The following is a 21,163-nucleotide window of genomic DNA, read 5'->3' as shown; positions in this document are numbered from 1 at the left end:
CCCTCATGCCTACTAGCATTAAACTGTTCAAACTCCTCTCCTCAAAGAGTATCTTTTCTCTATGTTGTCATCAAGGTCAAGTTCCCAATTTATAAATAGCATCATCTTTCCTCTGTTATAAAATTTCCAAAGCAACTCCCTTTACCTTGAAGAAAGAACAGTCAGCTCCTAGACGGAGCATCCAGAGACACATAAATTGACCTCTGCCTCGTTCTCTATCCTATCATCAAACCCTGTGACAATTTAAACCCAGAGCTATAATCAATTGCTTGGTACTCCTGTCATTAAGAAGTGGGGTCTTGGGATCCTCAGGATTCACCATGAGGGGTGGCAGCATCTGCTGGGTTGCAGTTTTGGGAGCCCTCATTCACATTTGGAGGCCAGAAATTGCTGAGGGCTGTGTCATTTCTTGTTTGTTGATATGGCAGGAGATGGTTTCTTTTCACACAGCAACCATACCTACCAACTATATTTACTGCAGGCAGCCTTAAAAGCCTTGTCTCTCCTGACCTTACTCTTCACCCAGGCTCTACTGTGAAATTTGGGGAGATAAAACATCAGAAAATTAGAAAAGCCAAGCACTGAGGTCCTGCTACTGGCTGTTGGCCCCACTGCTCCTGATAATGTTTGAGACATTGGTTGTAATCTAAACAACAAAGAAAACAAAAATACAAGCCCAGTTATCAGCAGACAGGATTACCACCTCACTCAGCCTTGCCCATCAGAGGGGGAAAAAAGAAACTGAGCACAAATCTCACCCTATTCAAAGCTTACACAAACCACTGGACAAACCTTAGGAGGGCAGAAACCAAAAGGAAGAAAGAATTCAACGTTTAAGCCTGGGAAAAGGAAACCTCAAATACAGTAAGTTAAAAAAAATAATGAAAAGGCAGAGAAATGCTACACAAATGAAGGAACAAACTAAAAACACAGAAGTCCAAATAAATGAAGAGGAAATAGGCAAACTACATGAAAAAGAATTCAGAATAATGATAGTAAAGATGATCAAAAACCTTGAAAACAAAATGGAGAAAATGCAAGAATCAATTAATAAAACCTAGAAGAATTAAAGAATAAACATACAGAGACAAACAACACAATTACTGAAATTAAAAACACTCGAGAAGGAATCAACAGCAGAATATCTGAAGCAGAAGAATGAATCGGTGAGCTGGAAGATAAAATGATAGAAATAACGTCTGAAGAGCAGAATAAAGTAAAAAGAATGAAAAGAACTGAGGATAGTCTCAGAGACCTCTGGAACCGTATCAAACACACCAATATTCGAATTATAGGGTTCCCAGAAGAAGAAGAGAAAAAGAAAGTGTATGAGAAAAATTTTGAAGAGATTATAATTGAAAATTTCCCCAACATGGAAAAGAAAATAGTCAATCAAGTTCAAGAGGCATAAAGAGTACCATACAGGATAAATCCAAGGAGACACACGCCAAGACACATACTAATCAAACTAACAAAGATTAAACACAAAGAATAAATATTAAGAACAGCAAGAGAGAAGCAACAAGCAACATACAAGGGAAACCCCATAGACTAAACAGCTGATCTTTCATCGGAAATTCTGCAGGCCAGCAGGGAATGGCAGGATATATTTAAAGTACTGAAAGGGGAAAATCTACAACCAAGATTACTGTACCAGGCAAGGATATCATACAAAATTGATGGAGAAATAAAAAGCTTTTCAGACAAGCAAGTTAAGAGAATTCAGTACCACCAACTAGCTATACAACAAGTGTTAAAGGGACTTATATAGTCAAGAAATACAAGAGAAGAAAAAAGATCTACAAAATCATTCCCAAACAATTAAGAAAATGGCAAGAGGAACATATATATCAACAATTACTTTAAATGTAAATGAATTAAATGCTCCAACCAAAAGACACAGACTGACTGAATGGATATGAAAACAAGACCCATATATATGCTGTCTACAAGAAACCCAATTCAGTCCTAAAGATACATATAGAAAGTAAGAGGATGGAAAAATATATTCCATGCAAATGGGAAGCAAAAGAAAGCTGGAGTAGCAATCCTCATATCAGACAAAATAAACCTTAACAAAAAGAAGATCACAAGAGATAAGGAAGGACACTACGTAATGATCATGGGATCAATCCAAGAGGAAGACATAACAATTGTAAATATCTATGAATCCAACATAGGTCACCTCAATGCATAAGACAAACACTAACAGACATAAAAGGAGAAATTGACAGTAACACAATAATAGTAAGAGACTTTAACACCCCACTCACACCCATGGACAGATCATCAAAACAGAAAATTAATAAGGAAACACAAGTCTTAAATGATACATTAGATGAGATGGATCTCATTGATATCTTCAGGACATTCCATCCAAATGCAGAAGAATACACCTTCTCAATTGCAGATGGAACATTCTCCAGGATAGGCCACATCTTGGGACACAAATCTAACATCAGTAAATTTAAGAAAACTGAAATCATATCAAGAATCTTTTCTGACCACAATGCTTTGAGACTAGGTATCAATTACTGGAAAAGAAAAACTGTAAAAAACACAAACACATGGGGATTAAACAATACATTTCTAAATAACAAACAGGTTACTGAAGAAATCAAAAGGGAAATAAAAATTTTTCTAGAAACAAATGACAATAAAAACATGAAAACTAAAAACCTAAGGGAAGCAGCAAAAGCAGTTCTAAGAAGGACATTTATAGCAATACAATCCCAGCTCAAGAAACAAGAAAAATATCAAATAGACAACCTAACTTTACATCTAAAACAACTGGAAAAAGAACAAACCCCCCACAAAATTAGTAGAAGGAAAGAAATCATAAAGATCCGAGAAGAAATAAATGAAAAGGAAACAAACAAGAGTAAAGATTAATAAATCTAAAAGCTGGTTCTTTGAGAAGATAAACAAAATTGACAAACCTTTAGCCAGACTCATTGAGAGAGATGAATCAAATCAACAAAATTAGAAATGAAAAAGAAGAGGTTACAACAGACAATGCACAAATACAAATGATTATAAAAGACTATTATGAACAACTATATGGCAATAAAATGGATAACCTGGAAGAAATGGACAGATTCTTAGAAAAGTTCAATCTTCCAAGACAGAACCAGGAAGAAATAGAAATTATGAACAACCCAATTGCAAGCACTGAAATTGAAGCTGTGATCAAAAAACTCCCCAAAAACAAAAGCCCAGGACCAGATGGCTTCACAGGAGAATTCTATCAAACATCTTGGGAAGAGCTAATGCCTATCCTTCTAAACTCTTACAAGAAATTTCAGAGGAAGGAACACTTCCAAACTTATTCTATGAGGCCACCATCACCCTGATACCAAAACCAGACAAAGATAACACAAAAAAAGAAAACTACAGGCCAATATCACTGATGAACATAGATGCAATAAACCTCAACAAAATTTTAACAGAATTCAGCAACTCATCAAAAAGCTCATACACCATGAGCAAGTTGAGTCTATTCCAAGGATGCCAGGATTCTTCAATATACACAATCAATCAATGTGATACACCATATTAACAAATTGAAAGACAAAAACCATATGATAATCTCAATAGATGCAGAAAAAGCCTCTGACAAAATTCAGCATCCTTTTATGATGAAAAGTCTGCAAAAAATAGGCATAGAAGGAACCTACCTCAACATAATAAAGGCGATATATGATAAGCCTACAGCAAACATTATTCTCAATTGTTAAAAACTGGAAGCATTTCCCCTTAGATCGGGAGCAAGGTGTCCACTGTCACCACTATTATTCAACATAGTTCTGGAAGTCCTAGCTATAGCAGTCAGAGAAGAAAAAGAAATAAAAGGAATCCTGACTGGAAAAGAAGAAGTAAAGCTCTCAGTTTGCAGATGATATGATATTGCACATAGAAAATCCTAAAGGTAGTATCAGGAAATTACTAGAACTAATCAGTGAATTTAGCAAAGTTGCAGGATACAAAATCAATACACAGAAATCACTTGCATATATATATATATATATATATATATATATATATATATATATATATATATACATACACACTAACAATGAAAAATCAGAAAGAGAAATTAAGGAATCAATCTCATTCACCATTTAAACAAAAAGAATTAAATATCTAGGAATACACTTACCTAAAGAGACAAAAGAACTATACACAGAAAATTATAAGACATTGGTGAAAGAAATCAAAGATAACATAAACAGATGGAGAGATATTCCATGTTCCTGGGTAGGAAGAATCAATATTGTGAAAATTACTATACTACCAAATGCAATCTACAGATTCAGTGCAATCCCTATCAAATTACCAATGGCATTTTTCACAGAACTAGAACAAAAAATTTCCCAATTCATGGAAAAGCAAAAGATCCTGAATAGCCAAAGCAGTCTTGAGAAAGAAGAGTGGATCTGGAAGAATCAAGCTTTCTGACTTCAGATTATACTGCAAAGCTACAGTCATCAAGACAGTATGGTACTGGCACAAAAACAGAAATACAGACCAATGGAACAAGATAGAAAGCCCAGAAAAAAACCCATGCACCTATGGGTACCTTATTTTTGACAAAGGAGGCAAGAATATACAATGGGCCAAAGACAGCCTCTTCAATAAATGGTGCTGGGAAAACTGGACAGCTACATGTAAAAGAAGGAAATTAGAACACTTCCTAACACCATACACAAAGATAAACTCAATGGATTAAAGACCTAAATGTAAGACCAGAAACTATAAAACTCTTAGAGGAAAGCATAGGCAGAACACTCAATGACATAAATCAAAGCAAGATCCTCTATGACCCACCTCCTAGAATAATGGAAATAAAAACAAAAGTAAACAAGTGGGACCAGATTAAACTTAAAAGCTTTTGCACAGCAAAGGAAACTATAAGTAAGGTGAAAAGAAACCTTCAGGATGGGAGAAAATAATAGCAGATGAAACAACTGACAAAGGATTAATTTTCAAAATATACAAGCAGCTCATACAACTCAATACCAGAAAAACAATCAAAGCAAAAAACGGGAAAAAGACCCAGACAGACATTTCTCCAAAGAAGACATACAGATGGCTAATCAAACAGATGAAAAGATGCTCATCATTCATTATTAGAGAAATGCAAATCAAAACCACAATGAGATATCACCTTACACTGGTCAGAATGGCCATCATCAAAAAGTCTACAAACAATAATTGCTGGAGAGGGTGTGGAGAAAAGGGAACCCTCTTGCACTTTTGGTGGGAATGTAAATTGATACAGCCACTATGGAAGACAGTGTGGAGATTCCTTTAAAAACTTGGAATAAAACCACCATATGACCCAGTAATCCCATTCCTAGGCACATACCCCAAGGAAGCCAAAATCGAAAAAGACACATGTATCTCGTTGTTCATGGAAGCACTATTTACAATAGTTAGACCATGGAAGCAACCTAGATGTCCAATGACAGATGAATGGATAAAGAAGTTGTGGTACATATATGCAGTGGAATATTTTCAGCCATAAAAAGGAATGTCTTTGAGTCAATTCTAATGAGATTGATGAACCTAGAGCCTATTATACAGAGTGAATTAAGTCAGAAAGAGAAAGATAAATATCATATTCTAACACATATATACGGAATCTAGAAAAATGCTTCTGAAGAGTTTATTTACAGGGCAGCAATGGAGAAACAGTCATAGAGAATATACTTATGGACATGGGGAGAGGGGAGGAGAGGGTGAGATGTATGGAAAGAGTAACATGGAAATTTACATTACCATATGTAAGATAGATAGCCAACGGGAATTTGCTGTATGGCTCCGGAAACTCAAACAGGGGCTCTGTATCAACCTGGAGGTGTGGGATGGGAAGGGAGATGGGAGGGAGGGTCAAAAGGGAGGGGAATAGGTATACCTATGGCTGATTCATGTTGAGGTTTGACGAAAACAACAAAATTCTGTAAAGCAATTATCCTTCAATTAAAAAATAAATTAATTAAAAAAAGTAAAATAAATGATAAAAAAAGAAGTGTGGTCTTTGTCCCACCCACTCTCCCTTTGAAGATGGGTGGTCTTGTCACTCCTTTCAATCAGTAGGTCATCATGTCTGAAGTGCAATGTCCCTGAGATGCCCATGCTGGTGAGGATATATGCTGTCACTATTGCAATTAAGCTGCTGGACAAGTGAGTGAAAAAGTCACCTTGGAAGTGATTCTTCAGTCAAAGACGTTTTGCCTCCTACCAGTCTGTGGCATGCCAGCCATTCCACCCTTTCCCGTGAAAGTCCCAGACACAGTGGAGTAGAAAGATTTTCTTGCTGCTCCCAGTCTGACTCCTAAGCTTACATTATCCATGAGTATAAGAAAATCATTATCACTTTGGGCCAAAATATTTTATGTAGCAAGAGATACCTAGAACACATTTCTACTTTCACTTCCTCCTAGGCCAAAAAGTGGCAGCTTCCTGAATGTGCCATGGCATCCTTCACCAGTGCCTTTGTTTGGTACTCTGTTGTAGTAGTCTGCACACCTCACCAAACCATCTGTTTAAACATCTAGGTTCTCTATTAGTTGGTGGGTGATGTGAAAGATTAAAGCATCGGCAGATCTCAGCTGCACATCTAGCATAATTCGTGGTGCATAGAGGGGGCTGAATCTTTATTTGCTGAAAGGTCACACATGAGCTTTCAAATCACCAATAAAAAAGCACATTGTGCTCTAAGGTAATATACGAAAGATCATTAGAACAGTATTGTTTTTCATTAAGCCATATGGTATTTTTGGACTGTGCCCAAATGCATAGTGACTAGCTCACCAAAACATAAAAATAAGACATAAAAACAGTAATTTTTAAAATAGATGTACTTAACATAAATAACCGAATAGACTATGTTAACCAGAGCAATTTTCATATCATGTAGGTTTTTACAACTCATCTATATTAAGAAACCTTATACAAAACTATCTTAGAATCAACCATCTTTCCTCCTTTTAGTCTATATAACTTTAGGCTTGGAGTCACACAAATATTATAAGAGTGGAAATCCCTATACAAAATCCCTCTCAGTCAGATCTTTAGTATTCTATTCCCAAAGAAAGGGAAATGATGCTTAATCATAAGATCACATTTTTCTCTTAACAACACTATTCCCAAGGAGCCAAAGAGGGATACAAAGAAACAAATTTTATAACAAGAGGTGAGACATTTCTTGGGCATAAATTTTGGTGGAATTTTTTACCTCCAAATTTTACCTTTCTTTTATAAGACAGTTTTAAGTGAAGAAGATAGGAATTATTTCCTTTCAAATTTACTAAATAAGGCTTGAGAGAAATCAGGTATAAATTACCCAAGATGTACTATAATTAACACATTGCAAGAAAGTTTTAAACTAGGATTTTTATACAAAATAACACTGAAGACAATAGGGCACATTCCCTAAAATTTTTTAAGACCGAGGTAGCTTGAAATATATTTCCTTATATATCCTATGATATAGAAATATAGAAAAATATAGAAATATAAAAATATAGAAATGAAACCAGATCTTCAGAATAAATATTATTTAAACCAAATTCTTCCTTTAGTAGATATAGTTTCCCTTCTGTAGGATCATTGTGCAATGTTATAAAATGATAACTGACAAGGTAATAGCTCTAAAAAAGAAGAAAGTGTTCAGACACTTCTGCAAAATATCTTTTGTACCTTATTCAAAAATATTTAAGACATTTTGTAACAACTACTCACTTCAGAGCATTTTTTAAAATATATTGTCCCTACACATAAATTTTGCTGAGACGTCACTAAAAACAGTTATTGCCTAATCCATAAATGAGTCAGAAACTTAGCCTTCATCCACATGTGTTTCTTTTTAGCAGCTGGGTGGCTGAAATATCATCCTGATTACACATGAGACAGGTTACTGTGATAACTTATCCCATTAGTGAAATATGGTATGTAAATATCTTACAACCTCTGTCTAATCTTAAATTTCAGCTGACAGTTAATAAGGCCACCTGCATGGTCTGCTTTTGTGGTATCTCAAAACAGTTAACTACAGAGAGAGATGCCTGGATAAGATATTACTGCATCAAAGTCTCATGCTTTTAGGAATGCAGGACTTCAAGATAAAGGAGAACTCAGGAAACCAGGCTCATATTTCTCTCACAATGTTACCACAAATTAGATTTTCCACACTGCTTTTACTTACATGTAGCTCAAAACACTATGCTGCTGCATGGATCTTTTCCACTTACAACTTTTAGTGTGGAGGAAAATTATATCCCAATGCATTCAGTGCTCCATTCCAAAGGTCCATTTTAATGCAACTACCTCAAAAAAACAAAAACAAAAACTGGACTCTCAATACTTCTAGATAAAACTATTTTTAAAAAATTAATTGTTTTCTGTTGGAGTACAGTGGATTTCATGTTGTCCTAGCTTTAGGGGTAGAGCAAAGTGATTCAGCCGTGTGTTAATATGTGTAAGTGTGTGTTAGTCATTCAGTCATGTCTGACTGTTTGTGACCCCATGGGCTGTAGCCTGTCAGGCTCCTCTTTTCATGCAATTCTCCAGGCCAGAATAGTAGAGTGGGTAGCCATTCCCTTCTCCAGGGGATCTTCCCAACCCAGGGATCGAACCTGGGTCTCCCATATTGCAGGCAAATTTACTGTCTGAGTCATCAAGGAAGCCCCTTTTATATATATAAATGAATCTGAAAACTAATGTATACATATAGAAAAGACTCTGCAAAGTAATTTTCAGATTATTTTCTATATATATTGGTTATTACTATTTTAAGCAAAAAATAAAATAACAAACGTTGGCAAACTCTACCCTGAGGAGTGAAAAATCTGGATTATTTAATAATTCTGAACACTTAAAAAGAACTGTAGTAAGCACAAAATATGTTAACAAATTATTTTTAGTATACACATTCATGAAAATGACATATAAAATAATAATATAAATGTTTGAAGGTCTGTGAGAAAGTAGATTTCAAGGAGTGCTTGCAATTGAGCTCCTCTCAATTTACTGCAAAGCGAATGTAAGCATCAGTACAGTAAGTCTCACATTGTTAAGGGGTGACTGGGGTCTCAAAACACTTCTGATGGTGGACTCTGATCCAGAGTCCTTCCCGCAGTGCTGTGTTTATACGTCTTTTGAGACTGAGAGGTCAACCAGAAAGATGTGGGTGCAGCGGGGTGGCATGGTGTGGGCAATGAGGGTGGCCAGAGGCAGAAGCACAGGGCATGGAATATGAAAAGGAAAACAGTGACAGTGAGCTTCGCAATGAAGAAAGACTCTTGACCCATGGCAAGACTATCTCAGCTGCAGAAACATGCAAGTCTCCCAAGTTCAGTTCTTTGCTTATTTTGTCATCCGCTGATTATAATTTGGCTTTCTCTGTATGCCTTATGACAGGAAAGTATTCAATGGTCATACTGAAATGATTCTGACAGTTGCATTTTTCCACTGTAGACAATAAGTTGAATCTCTGATACACAGATGTTAGTGCAAAACAGATTAATACATAACCATTGCATATGGTATAAAATTGCAGATATAATTATCAACTCTACATTTGTTCAGTCACTAACTCATATCTGACTCTTTGCAACCCTATGGACTGCAGCGCACCAGGTTCCTATATCCAGGGGACTATCCACACAAGAATACTGGAATGGGTTGTCATTTCCTTCTTCAGCTCTACATTACCAATGCCCTAGTCGAGAAGAGAGTGTTCCAGAAATAGCAAAGATTGAATAGAACGAAAAATTTCTAGTGTTTGGGAGACAAAGTTCATACAATACATAAACAGGATATCAAAATGTCCTGGAGTAAAATATTCAAGAAATAAATCACAAGTTAATTATTCTGAGTCATGGCTCTGTGATGATACATGAATATGTTTGGTAGTTATAACACCAAATTATGAAACATTGGTTTATATTGTTTTTATCTAGACATTTATGTCACAAAGAAAACAAGTCTTAAATTCTCTATACTAGGAGTAAGTCTAATAATTTAAAAGATATATTCTCACAGTTCCCTTGAGAAGGTAGAACATAATTGTGATGTTTTCATTTTCTCCCTGGATAAGTTCAGCTAATTGATTTTCATTTATTTAAAGAAAATAATAAAGTTATTAGAATGAAGAATTATTCTGTCAAAGAACGTGATGCCATAACATGTTGATAAAAAATAATCAAGGTTTAAGCTCATAACATCAAAGGATATCATTACAGATAAAGGGGGCCATCAATGACCAGGAGGCCAAAACAGATTTTGGGCAACTGAAAATAAATGAAGTATTTTTGATGGAGAACACACAGCAGGGGATGCCTCATCCTACTATACACATGGAGGGGGGGGTTCAGTCTGTAAGAGTGAGGGGTGCTGTCAGCCCATAAGAGAGAGGGAGGCTGGACTAGGAAACTGCAGATGAGATGAAGGAGGTACAAAAAGGGAGATTAATCAAATACCTATGTCAATTACTATTGCTGCTCACTCTATGACCAGACATAAACAAACCAACTAGTTGACCAAACAAACAAGAAACAAGTTTAATTATAACAACTAAATAATTCCAGAGGAAAGATGCCAGCAAAGAGGGGTCCCTCAATTTATAATATCCCTCTAGAGTGACATTAAATGAGCCATGGCCTGTTCTTTTACTAAAATGTATTACTCAGCCATTAAGAGTAAAATAATGCCATTTGCAGCAACATGGCATATTATAGTTTCCCATCTCTCCTGGAATAAAATCCACAGTTCTTATAATGGCAACGGGGTCATACTACCTGATCTTTCTCTGAAATATATCCTACTCTTCTTCTATGCCCTTCCTGATACAGCCAAATTGGGTTATTTCCTCTTCTTGAAAAAAACAAAAAACAAAAAACAGATAGACTCCTAATTCAAGGTCTTAGCTCTTGTTCTTCTGTCTGCCTGACACACTCTTCCATAGGATAACTGCAGAGCTAGTTCTGTTTCCCCTTTTGCTCAGTATCATCTGAGTGAGGACTTTCCCAGAAGCCTGTTGAAATGCAGAAAAACATCTTATTTCTCCTGCTCTGATTTATGCTTCTCTACCAACAGCTGCTCAATTACTAGTACATATTTATTTTTTTATTGCTTGTCTATAACTAAATATAAGCTCTAAAAGGGCAAGGATTCTTCCATTTATTTTATCCTCTACTGTATCTCCAATGTTTAGAGGAGTGCCAGGAACACCTAAGTGCTTAATAAACATTTGTTGACTGTATTAATGGGGGATTGGACAGATGGGAGAGTGCATACATCAGGGGTTGTAGATTTGATCCCTGGTGATTCAGATGGTAAAGAATCTGCCTGCAATGCTAGAGACCTGTGTTCGATCCCTGGGTTGGGAAGATCCCCTGGAGAAGGGAATGACTACCCACTCCAGTGGGCTTCTCTGATAGCTCAGTCGCTCAGCTCTGCCTGCAATGCAGGAGATCCCGGTTCGATTTCTGGTTCGGGAAGATCCGCTAGAAAAGGGATAGGCTACCTACTCCTGTATTCTTGGACTTCCCTTGTGGCTCAGCTGGTAAAGAATCTGTCTGCAATGTGGGAGACCTGGGTTTGATCCCTGGGTTGGGAAGAGCCCCTGGAGAAGGGAACAGCTACCCACTCCAGTATTCTGCCCTGGAAAATTCCATGGACTGTATAGTCCATGAGGTTGCACAGAGTGGGACCAGACTGGGCGACTTTCACTTTCACCCTCTCCAGTATTCTTGCCTGGAGAATGTATCCTGGTGTTATATTTTGCCTGTCAAAGGCAGAAGAAGATCGTGACAGAGAAGGAGATGGTTGGATGGCATCACAAATTTAATGGACATGAACTTGGGCAAACTCCAGGACACGGTGAGGGACAGGGAGGCCTGGCGTACTGAAGTTCATGGGGTTGCAAAGAGTTGGTCATGACTTGGTGACTGAACAACAACAGTGTGGAGCTAAGATTTCACGTGCCATACAGTGACCAAGCTCACGTGCCGCAACTGGAAGTCTGTGTGCTGCAAGGAGAGACGCAACTGGGACCTGAGGCAGCCACATAAATAAATAATTTTAAAAAGTGATCAAATTAATGAATAACAATTAGTGGCAGTAGCATTTTATTTATCTATAGGGGACTAATTACTAAAGGAAATACCTAAAATAATGAATGGGGTTACCTCCGTTTAGTTAGATCAAGCCTGGGAGGTCTGAGCACTGGGTCATTATTTTTAAATTGTGAGGATATATTTTGAACTACTTTTATGTAATGCATAATGGGGAACACGTGTATACCTATAATGGATTCATGTTGATGTATGGCAAAACCAATACAATATTGTAAAGTAATTAACCTCCAATTAAAATAAATAAATTTATATTTAAAAAAAAGAACCAATCTTCTAGGATGAGACAGAAAGGAATGAACTGCTCTATGAAGAGAGATGAGTGCTTTAGACTTGGTAGAGTCATTATTTACATGCAAATGTATCTTTCTAATGCACTTGAAGCTGAGCTAAGTAAATATTCCATTTCCTTGGGGGGGGGGGGAAAGAAGTGTGATGGACAAAACTGATCAGAGAAAGTGAGAAAGAAAGGAAGAGTGAAGAGGTTGACTTGAGGTATTAATTTTGATCTATAATTTTATTATACATTGGTATGACCATAAAGTGAGAGGAGGGAAGATGAAAATGGCTGGTTTGAGTGTTTATTACACACTAAGAGTTGTGTTAAGGAGGCACTTTAAATACAAATTATGTCCTGTGGTCTTCTCAATACCCTTCTGAGAAAGTTATCACCATTCCAATATTAGAGGTAGGAACACTGGTATTTGAGCAGGTTAAAATAACTTGCCTCATGCCACATCACTGGGAATTGGTAGGCAGAAGTGAAACCCATGTTTGCCTGATGCTAAAATAACCAAAACTATAGAGATGATACCCCATCATAACAGCAGAACTATGACTAGCTGTCAAGCTTTAAAAACACTGAATAAAAGCATAGAACATAAGCACTGTGTATACACACACTGTTACTATTATACCCTTTCTTGGTTTCCTCAGTCAATCAATTAAAGAATAATTTCTTTCCCTTCAATTATTTTTCTCTGGGAATAAAAAAATCGTGATATTAAAAAGGAGATTCATAAATGTCTTTGTTGTTTGTTTCATTTTCTTTAAAGTTTAATTGATTCACCATCATTTTTGAAGAGCACACTATAATCCACAACATAGAGCTGAATTAAGCAACTAATTGAAGCCAGGTTCATGAGGGCTTAAATTACCAGAGCTTTCCTGTCATCTTAAATTAAACTTCCTTCTATACTTCTCAAGATTTATAACCTCAGGCTGAAAAGCTGTAAACTGCCCCAGTTTCACAGGGAATCTCCCAGAAGGAAAGGATGTTTCCTGGAAAAGGGGAAGGCAAATGTCTTTCATGGAAGAGGGTTCCAAGAGCAATGTGTGTGGCAGGGGTCACAGGAACCTTGGCAAGGGGCTGTAAAGAGAGCAGGCAAGTCACTCAAAAAGCATGTGCCCAGAGATTTTGCAATTTGACTTGTGAGTCCTGTAGGAAGGAGCAAGTTCATCTAAACAGCAACTGGACACATTCTTGACTTTCTCCTACAAAATGAAAAGCAGAAGGGACAAATGATCCTCTGTGGGGATCATAATCTCCCAAATTCCCAAAACAGCTCTTAGTTTCGTTCAGAAAGATTTGTTATCACTACCTCTAATACTCTATCACCTATGTAATTTCTTAGCTACATTTTCACATGCATTTCATTTCTTTCTCACATGTTTCGTGAAAGACCAAAAAGGAATATAGTCAGGGATCAGTGAGGATGAGGCGAATAATTTCATGCATCCAGATAAGGTCTGATGATGGTTCCACTACATACCACTCTGAAACTATCTATAGTTCAATATCATGACCACCTGAGAATCCGAAATACATTTATCTTTAATATAGTATTTTTATAAATATACACAATTTCCATTTTAAATGACCTACCATTGCAACTTCAAATGTTAGTCTTCCTTCTTAAAATTAGAAGCAGCTATAACAGATTCATTCATTTTTACCTTAAATCACTTCAGAAATCATTACTAAGCACCTCCTGTGTATAATGTTCTTGTTTAATCCCTCGAAAAGTATTAAAACATAAAAACACTACTCTCCTCTCAGGGCTTACGATCTGGAGGGGAGGAAGTAGCAATAATAAACAATGACTATAATAAATATGTTTTAGGTTAGAGAGTGATTAGGGCTATGGAAAGGAAGGGAAAGTACAGCAACCAGGATGGGTGGGCAGTCTGTAGGGCTAACAGAGTAGTCAAGGTCACCATCAGTGAGAAGGTGACATGGGAGCAGTGAACCTGAAGGAGTGAGACATTCAGCCAAGTGACTCTCGGAGGAAGAGCACTCTTGCAAAGGAATCAGACACAGCGTGTTTCCTAAGTGGGGAGCAAGCTGAGGCTATTTGATGCCATGTCACGGCTCTGAGCGGAAGAGTGACATCTGCCAGGTGTGTTCAGTGAGTTTTAGATTCTGATCCAATGAACCCCCAGAACAACCTCATGATATTGGTGCCGTCGCCCTTTTAGCAAACGGGAACCTGAAGCACACAGAGATCAGGTAAGTTGTCCACAGTCACACAGCTAGAAAGAGGTAGAATTGGGACCCAGGTACAGGCAGATTCCAGAGGTGAGCTCCCAACAAGAAGATCTGTCCTCGAACAGGACACACACAGGCACCTGTGCCCACATCTACGCGCACAGCACACAACCACATCCACACTCAACAGGAGAGAGGAAGCTGAGAAGTCGCAAGAGGGGAGTCTGCCACCCCCGCTCTATTTCTCTTGGTTCACATTTGATTTTCTGTCTTGTATATTTTACTTGTTAATCTTTAGATCAAAATGCCTATTTGAATGAAAAATGTTCTAATGGAAACATTCAGTGTTATGCTCAAAAGAGCAAAACAAATTAGCAATTCTTAGTGAATAAAATAAATGTTGTGGAAATCTAGGCAGCTATGCCAGTTTATTTAAAAAACAAAGTGAACAAAACAAAAACATTCTCATGAAACAAGGTGCACTAAAATCCTTTCAGGTCTACCAAGAAAAATACAAGAACATTTTCTGGCTAAATATCTAGAATAATATAGGAACCAGTCATTTAAACCGTTCACTTGGAAAGAGCTTTGAAATCAATAGAAAATCTTCATAAATCATGATTTATGACTCACATCTCAAGCAAACAAAGAGAAATGTGTCCCTGGGGTTTTTTTCACATTTATCACCTTGGTTCTATAGTATGGAGACTTAAACCTTTCCTATGTATACTGTCAATATAGGTTTTGAAAATGCTTAAATATGTTATCACATTTCAGTTCACATAAATTATAATCATATACTATTTCACTATATCAACCTTTAGCAATATTTAAGTAATATTTTAGCAAACTTCAAGCAATATTTCTGTCTCTGTACAACATTGTAAACTCTAATTCCTTTGGCAAATTTTACTCATTGGTGAATGATTAATAAAGAAAAATTACAGTTTCACCAAAAAAAACCTGAATGTACTAAAAGGCCATGGAATGATAAGGGATATTTGTTTTTACTCAATACTGCAAATGTGCTTCTGTTCTTTAAGCTTGTCTTAGCATTTTGTGATGTGTGAAACTGTGCAGGGATCAAAGTGAAAAGTATGATCTATAGTGTAAGTTCTTTGAAATTCCTTAAGAATGGAGAAGGAGAAAAATAAAGCATACACTTTATTATTAACTTTTGAGGGGTGATTGATAGAAACATCTAGATTGCTTATCAAGCCCGCTGCTGCTACTAAGTCACTTCAGTCATGTCTGATTCTGTGCAAGCCCATAGATGGCAGCCCACCAGGCTCCCCCGTCCCTGGGATTCTCCAGGCAAGAACACTGGAGTGGGTTGCCATTTCCTTCTCCAATGCATGAAAGTGAAAAGTGAAAGTGAAGTCGCTCAGACATGTCCAACTCTTAGTGACCCCATGGACTGCAGCCCACCAGACTCTTCTATCCATGGGATTTTCCAGGTAAGAGTACTGGAGTGGGGTGCCATTGCCTTCTCCGTTATCAAGCCCACACAAATGGAAGTATTAATATCTGAAATAGAGCATTCTCCAAAACATATAATAAATTCTGCTGAAATGAAGACTTTGAGCTCCTCTTTATCATGAACCTAACTAAGCACTACATTTAGTACAGTAAGTACTCTGATTTGTTAAATTACCAATCCAAAAAGTAATTAAATCCAATTTATCAAAAGAAAAAAGTCAGGGTTCCCAGGTCACACTCATGGTAAAGAACTCCCCTGCTATCCCAGAATTAAAGGACACTAGTGAAAAGAATGGGCTTCCCAATGCTTTTTATAACCTTTCACTGAAAAAAAATAAGATAGCTCTCTCCAAGACGCTGTAAAATGACCATGCCTATTCTATATATAGTTCTATATTTTAAAATATTATACAGCTTCATAATATCCATGCATATCTAGCAAGAAGAGAAAAAAAACTCCCCCAAAGGGTTATAACCACTGAGGAGTCTGGGGCAAGAAACTCCAATGACAGATAGAGAAGTAGAGTGAGGAAAAGAAGTGACAGATGATAGCTCATCTCATCTCCAGAGTCAACATTCTTTGCACAATACCATTTTAGTTCCTGTATTTTTCTAGCTACTATTCTTGCTTCTTGTCTATTCAAATGGCTTAAACCAAACTCTAAGAAATATTATTTCTGGCAGGTCTCAAAATCTAGATCTGCTTCTATCAACCATCACCCCCCAATTTAATAAGTCATATGTTTTATTCTTCTCCTCTATTCTTAAGGAAAGCCAAAGAACTTATACTATAGATCTTTTTTTTTTCACTTTGATTCCTGAACAGTTTCACACAACAGCACAAAATGCCAAGACAAGTTTAAAAAAGCAGAAGCACATTTGCATTTTTGAGTAAAAACAAACATTCCCTTATCACTCCATGGCCTTTGTAGTACATCCCAAATTTTTTGGTGAAACTATAATTTTTCTTTATTAATAATTCACTAATGAGAAAAATTTGCCAAAAGAAGTAGAGTTTACATGGTTGTACAGAGACTGAAATATTGCTTAATGTGAAGCAAGGGGTGGTTGACAGATGAAAGAGGAGATTTCTGAACTGTTGAGTATCTGACAATAAGTGGGAAGTGGTTTGTGAACATATTTCGGAATTTTATATTAGTTTTTTCAGTCAGTACTAATTGCCAAAAACAAACTACAGGCAAACTGTATTATTAGGTTTTAGGTTTGGCTTCTAAGATGGAAAAAGTTAAATATTTACATATATTTGATACATGTGTATATTTTAGAAGATGGTAAAGAGTATTTTTGTATTGGACATTCTCTCTCCTTAAGAAAAACAATCATAGCTATGTATGCGATAGAACTAAAGAGCTGATAACCCACACGTTGATCAGAAACAAATAAACAATTTGCATGAAACCTGTTAATCTTGTTCAGTGATCATTTTTTGACGTGCCAATTTAGCTAGGTTTATTTAGTCCCACTCAGCACCAATCTGGGTCTTTCTGTGAAAGCCTTCTGTGGATGTGGTCTAAATCCATAGCATTTGACTTAAAGGAGATTATCCTAGATTATCGCTAGGATAGTAGGCCCAATTCACTCCTTGAAAGGTCTTAAAAGCAGGAGTGCGGCCTCCCTGAGAGATGAAATTCCACCTGTTCATAGCGGTTTTGGCTCATGCTCACAGTGTCAACCTGTCCTCTCTGTTGGGCTGCTGTTTGTCTTCACATTCGCCTTGCCAGCCACACAATCACGTGAATCAATTCTTTACAATGAATCTGTTAACTCTATTTTTTTTTTTTTTACTGATTCTGCTTCTCTGCCTGAATCATGACTGATGTAATTCCAAACTGAAAAAAGCAGTAATGAAAGAGTAAAGGATGTTGTAATGGTTTGTCAGCACTGGATCCTGGCTGTGTCTACATGTACCCACAGACTCAAGTAAGACAAACATAACCTGTGTATATAAATACACACATACAATCTCACATCAAAACAGCATGTTCCCAAACACTCAAACTCCTGTGTTTAACAGGCCTAAACTTTTTGACAGATTTAATGATTTAACCAATCTGAAACATCAACAAAAGAAAACTATACAACTGGAGACCAGGACTCCAAAAGTACATTCTAAATAAGAAGAAAGTAACTGTGACACGCAGCTTACAAGAAAGACACTTCACACATTTCGATACAAACCACGATCACCTTTAGAAAACAAACACAAATATTTCACCTAAAAAGTGACAAATGTTGGTTATCCAAGCAAAAGAGGTTTTAAATTCTATAACATTAGTCAAATAATCGCATCACATGGATACAACTACATAAATATGGTGACCAAACTCACAAACAAAAACTTATAAAAACAAATTGCCAGCATCCCACCCTGGCTGTGTCTACATGCTCCCAAGACTCCCATCAATGTAAATTCATTTTAAACACATCCCCCGCTTCCCTCCCTTACCTGGACTGCATATCTTGCTGGGTTTTGGCCTGGCTGGCTTCTGCTTGAGGGGAGGCGTGGGTGACCCGCTGCTGAAGCTCCACCAAGGACTGGTAATACTGCTGCTGGTGGTGCTGCTGCTGCTTGTAGCGAGACAAACTGAAAAACAGCCCTAGAATGGCTTTTAAGTTTCCATTTCTTATTTCTGTATCAAGCGGAAAATATAAAAACAGTATCATATAAAATTATTTTTTTTAACAAAAGAAATTCTAGAAGCAGTTTGCAAATTGCTTCCAATGGATTCTTAATAGACTAAATCTTTGAAGACAGAAATAAAACTTGGTTTTCTCAGTCACACATTTAAGTAAGTCTGATTTTCTAAAACATGCTAACAGTTTTACTAGTTTGGAAATTTCAGAGAGAGAACAAAGGTTACTCAAGGGATGCTCTTTGCTGACCCTGAACTAAAGTTTTTCTCAAGGTAGCTTCTTCATGCCAATAGATAGGTGCTCTGTTTTGTGTTCCTCATTTGATTTATCATTCTGTTTATCTCTCAAATGGGCTTCCCAGGTGGGTCAGTGGTAAAGAATCTGCCTGCCAGTGCAAGAGATTTAGGAGACACAGGTTCGATCCCTGGGTCAGGAAGATCTCCTGGAGCAGGAAATAGCAATCCACTCCAGTATTCTTGCTTGGGACATCCCTTGGACAGAGGAGTCTGGCGGGCTACAGTTCATTGGGGTCTCAAAAGAGTCTGACATGGCTGAGCACATGCACACACACACATATTTTCCCTCACAAATGCACACAGCTGTTACCAGTGGAGGGATGCCTATGAGCTAGAGAAAGAAAGCTCAGTGGCTTGCATTATAAATACTGATGCTATATCCTGCTGCTGCTGCTGCTGCTGCTGCTAAGTCGCTTCAGTTGTGTCTGACCCTGTGGGACCCCATAGACAGCAGCCCACCAGGCTCCTCTGTCCCTGGGATTCTCCAGGCAAGAACACTGGAGTGGGTTGCCATTTCCTTCTCCAACGCATGAGAGTGAAAAGTGAAAGTGAAGTCGCTCAGTCGTGTTCGACTCTTAGTGACCCCATGGACTTTAGCCTACCAGGCTCCTCCATCCATGGGATTTTCCAGACAAGAGTACTGGAGTGGGGTGCCATTTCCTTCTCCACTGATGCTGTATGGGTGTACCTCATAATAACTGTTAGCAATATTCTAAATCACCCACCAAGTGATTTATTAAAAAACTATGTATTTGTCCTCCAAAGAGCAGATGGCACCATAGTTATCCACTTTAATGTTCCAATTCTTTTATTTTTAATTCACATTACATATTAAGAAATGATTAAGATCACTTTATGCATGGCTTTAGATGCATGCTTATTATGCATGCATAATAGTGTAAGTAGAATAAGCATAATAGAATAAGTAGAATTTCTAGTTCTAAACACATGAGGCTCCTGTGTAAGTTTTTCTAACACTGAAGAAAAAATAAAATGCACAAAGTAGGCCATAACACGAGCTAGTTTTTTTCTTCTGGAGTTATAATTTTAGAATTAGAAAAAGAGAGACCACTAAAGCTGGATATAATGCTATGCAACCTATAATCATACTTTAAATGAAACTTGCCATTGACAATAAAATATATCCTCTTGTGAGGTCAAGGTTTTATGCCTCCTTTTCAGAATTTAGAAACATTAATAAACCTACTTAAATTTCTTGCTCTCTGATGGTTTATAATGTCACACACACACTATGCAGTGGAATTTTTCATATAAAATAAGGCTGAGTTATTATAACCCCCAACCTTCCTCACAGGGGCCATAATTATAGGCTTGATCAATATAAAGCTACAGTGAGACAGGATAAATTTTCTTGGGTGAACCTGCAAGTATTAAGTTTCTCCTGTGAATCTTATTGAAAGATATTCTTTAAACTTGTTTTATTAGTATTCATGTTTAATAAATACAGAAAATCATTTTGACTATTCATATATTTTTAGGAGATAAATAAAAAGCAACAGGCTTATGTTAATAAAAGATGTCATGTTAAAAGGAAGAGACATAAAACCAACAAATAGTAACATTTCTCACCTACTTTTAACCTCTTAGAAAGTAAAGTATCATCCTGGACAATTTTCTCAAATATTATTCTCAGTAACAGAACCATGTATTAGGTTTGAACCTAAGTTTTGGCCTTTAAGTATATAATTTAATATTAAATATCATGACATAAACATATAAAGGATAGAAGAAGTTCAAAATAAAATTTAAACAGTGCAGAAAAATTGAGAAAAGTAAATAATTCTAGTTCATGTTCATAATATTTCAGAAGTCACACAATTCCTATTTTTGCAATGGCAGTAAAACTTGTAAAATTTAGACCTATCTAGTATTTATACTATCTGTGGGAGTCGGGAAGGCTTTGCAGAGTAAATTGACTGTAGTAGAAACATTAAGTAACAAAAATTGCCAAAAGGGATTAATGTAATATAATTAAAATTCTAATTTAAAAAATGTTTGTTGCTGATATAGATCTCAAAGGAACTGATATGTCATAACGTTAGCAATTGTTTTTGTTACTATTACTACTTGAAAATTTTGAAAAC

At 36.7% G+C, this 21,163-nt stretch overlaps 1 protein-coding gene across 13 annotated transcripts in view; it reads right to left on the bottom strand.

Annotated features, from left to right (window-relative positions):
• Positions 1–21,163, bottom strand: part of NAV3 (neuron navigator 3) — an 893,860-nt gene that overhangs the window by 233,570 nt on the left and 639,127 nt on the right. For 12 of the 13 annotated variants that reach the window (XM_070788552.1, XM_070788555.1, XM_070788553.1 and 9 more), the window contains one exon: positions 18,575–18,758. In XM_070788552.1, coding sequence (XP_070644653.1) covers positions 18,575–18,758 — 184 coding nt within the window. The remainder of the gene's footprint in view (positions 1–18,574; positions 18,759–21,163) is intronic. The other variant, XM_070788548.1, reaches the window with a different exon arrangement.

This window comes from Bos indicus, chromosome 5 (genome assembly GCF_029378745.1).
Source record: "Bos indicus isolate NIAB-ARS_2022 breed Sahiwal x Tharparkar chromosome 5, NIAB-ARS_B.indTharparkar_mat_pri_1.0, whole genome shotgun sequence".
NCBI classification, from domain to species: Eukaryota; Metazoa; Chordata; class Mammalia; order Artiodactyla; family Bovidae; genus Bos; species Bos indicus.
This window is presented reverse-complemented; position numbering and strand designations above follow the sequence as displayed.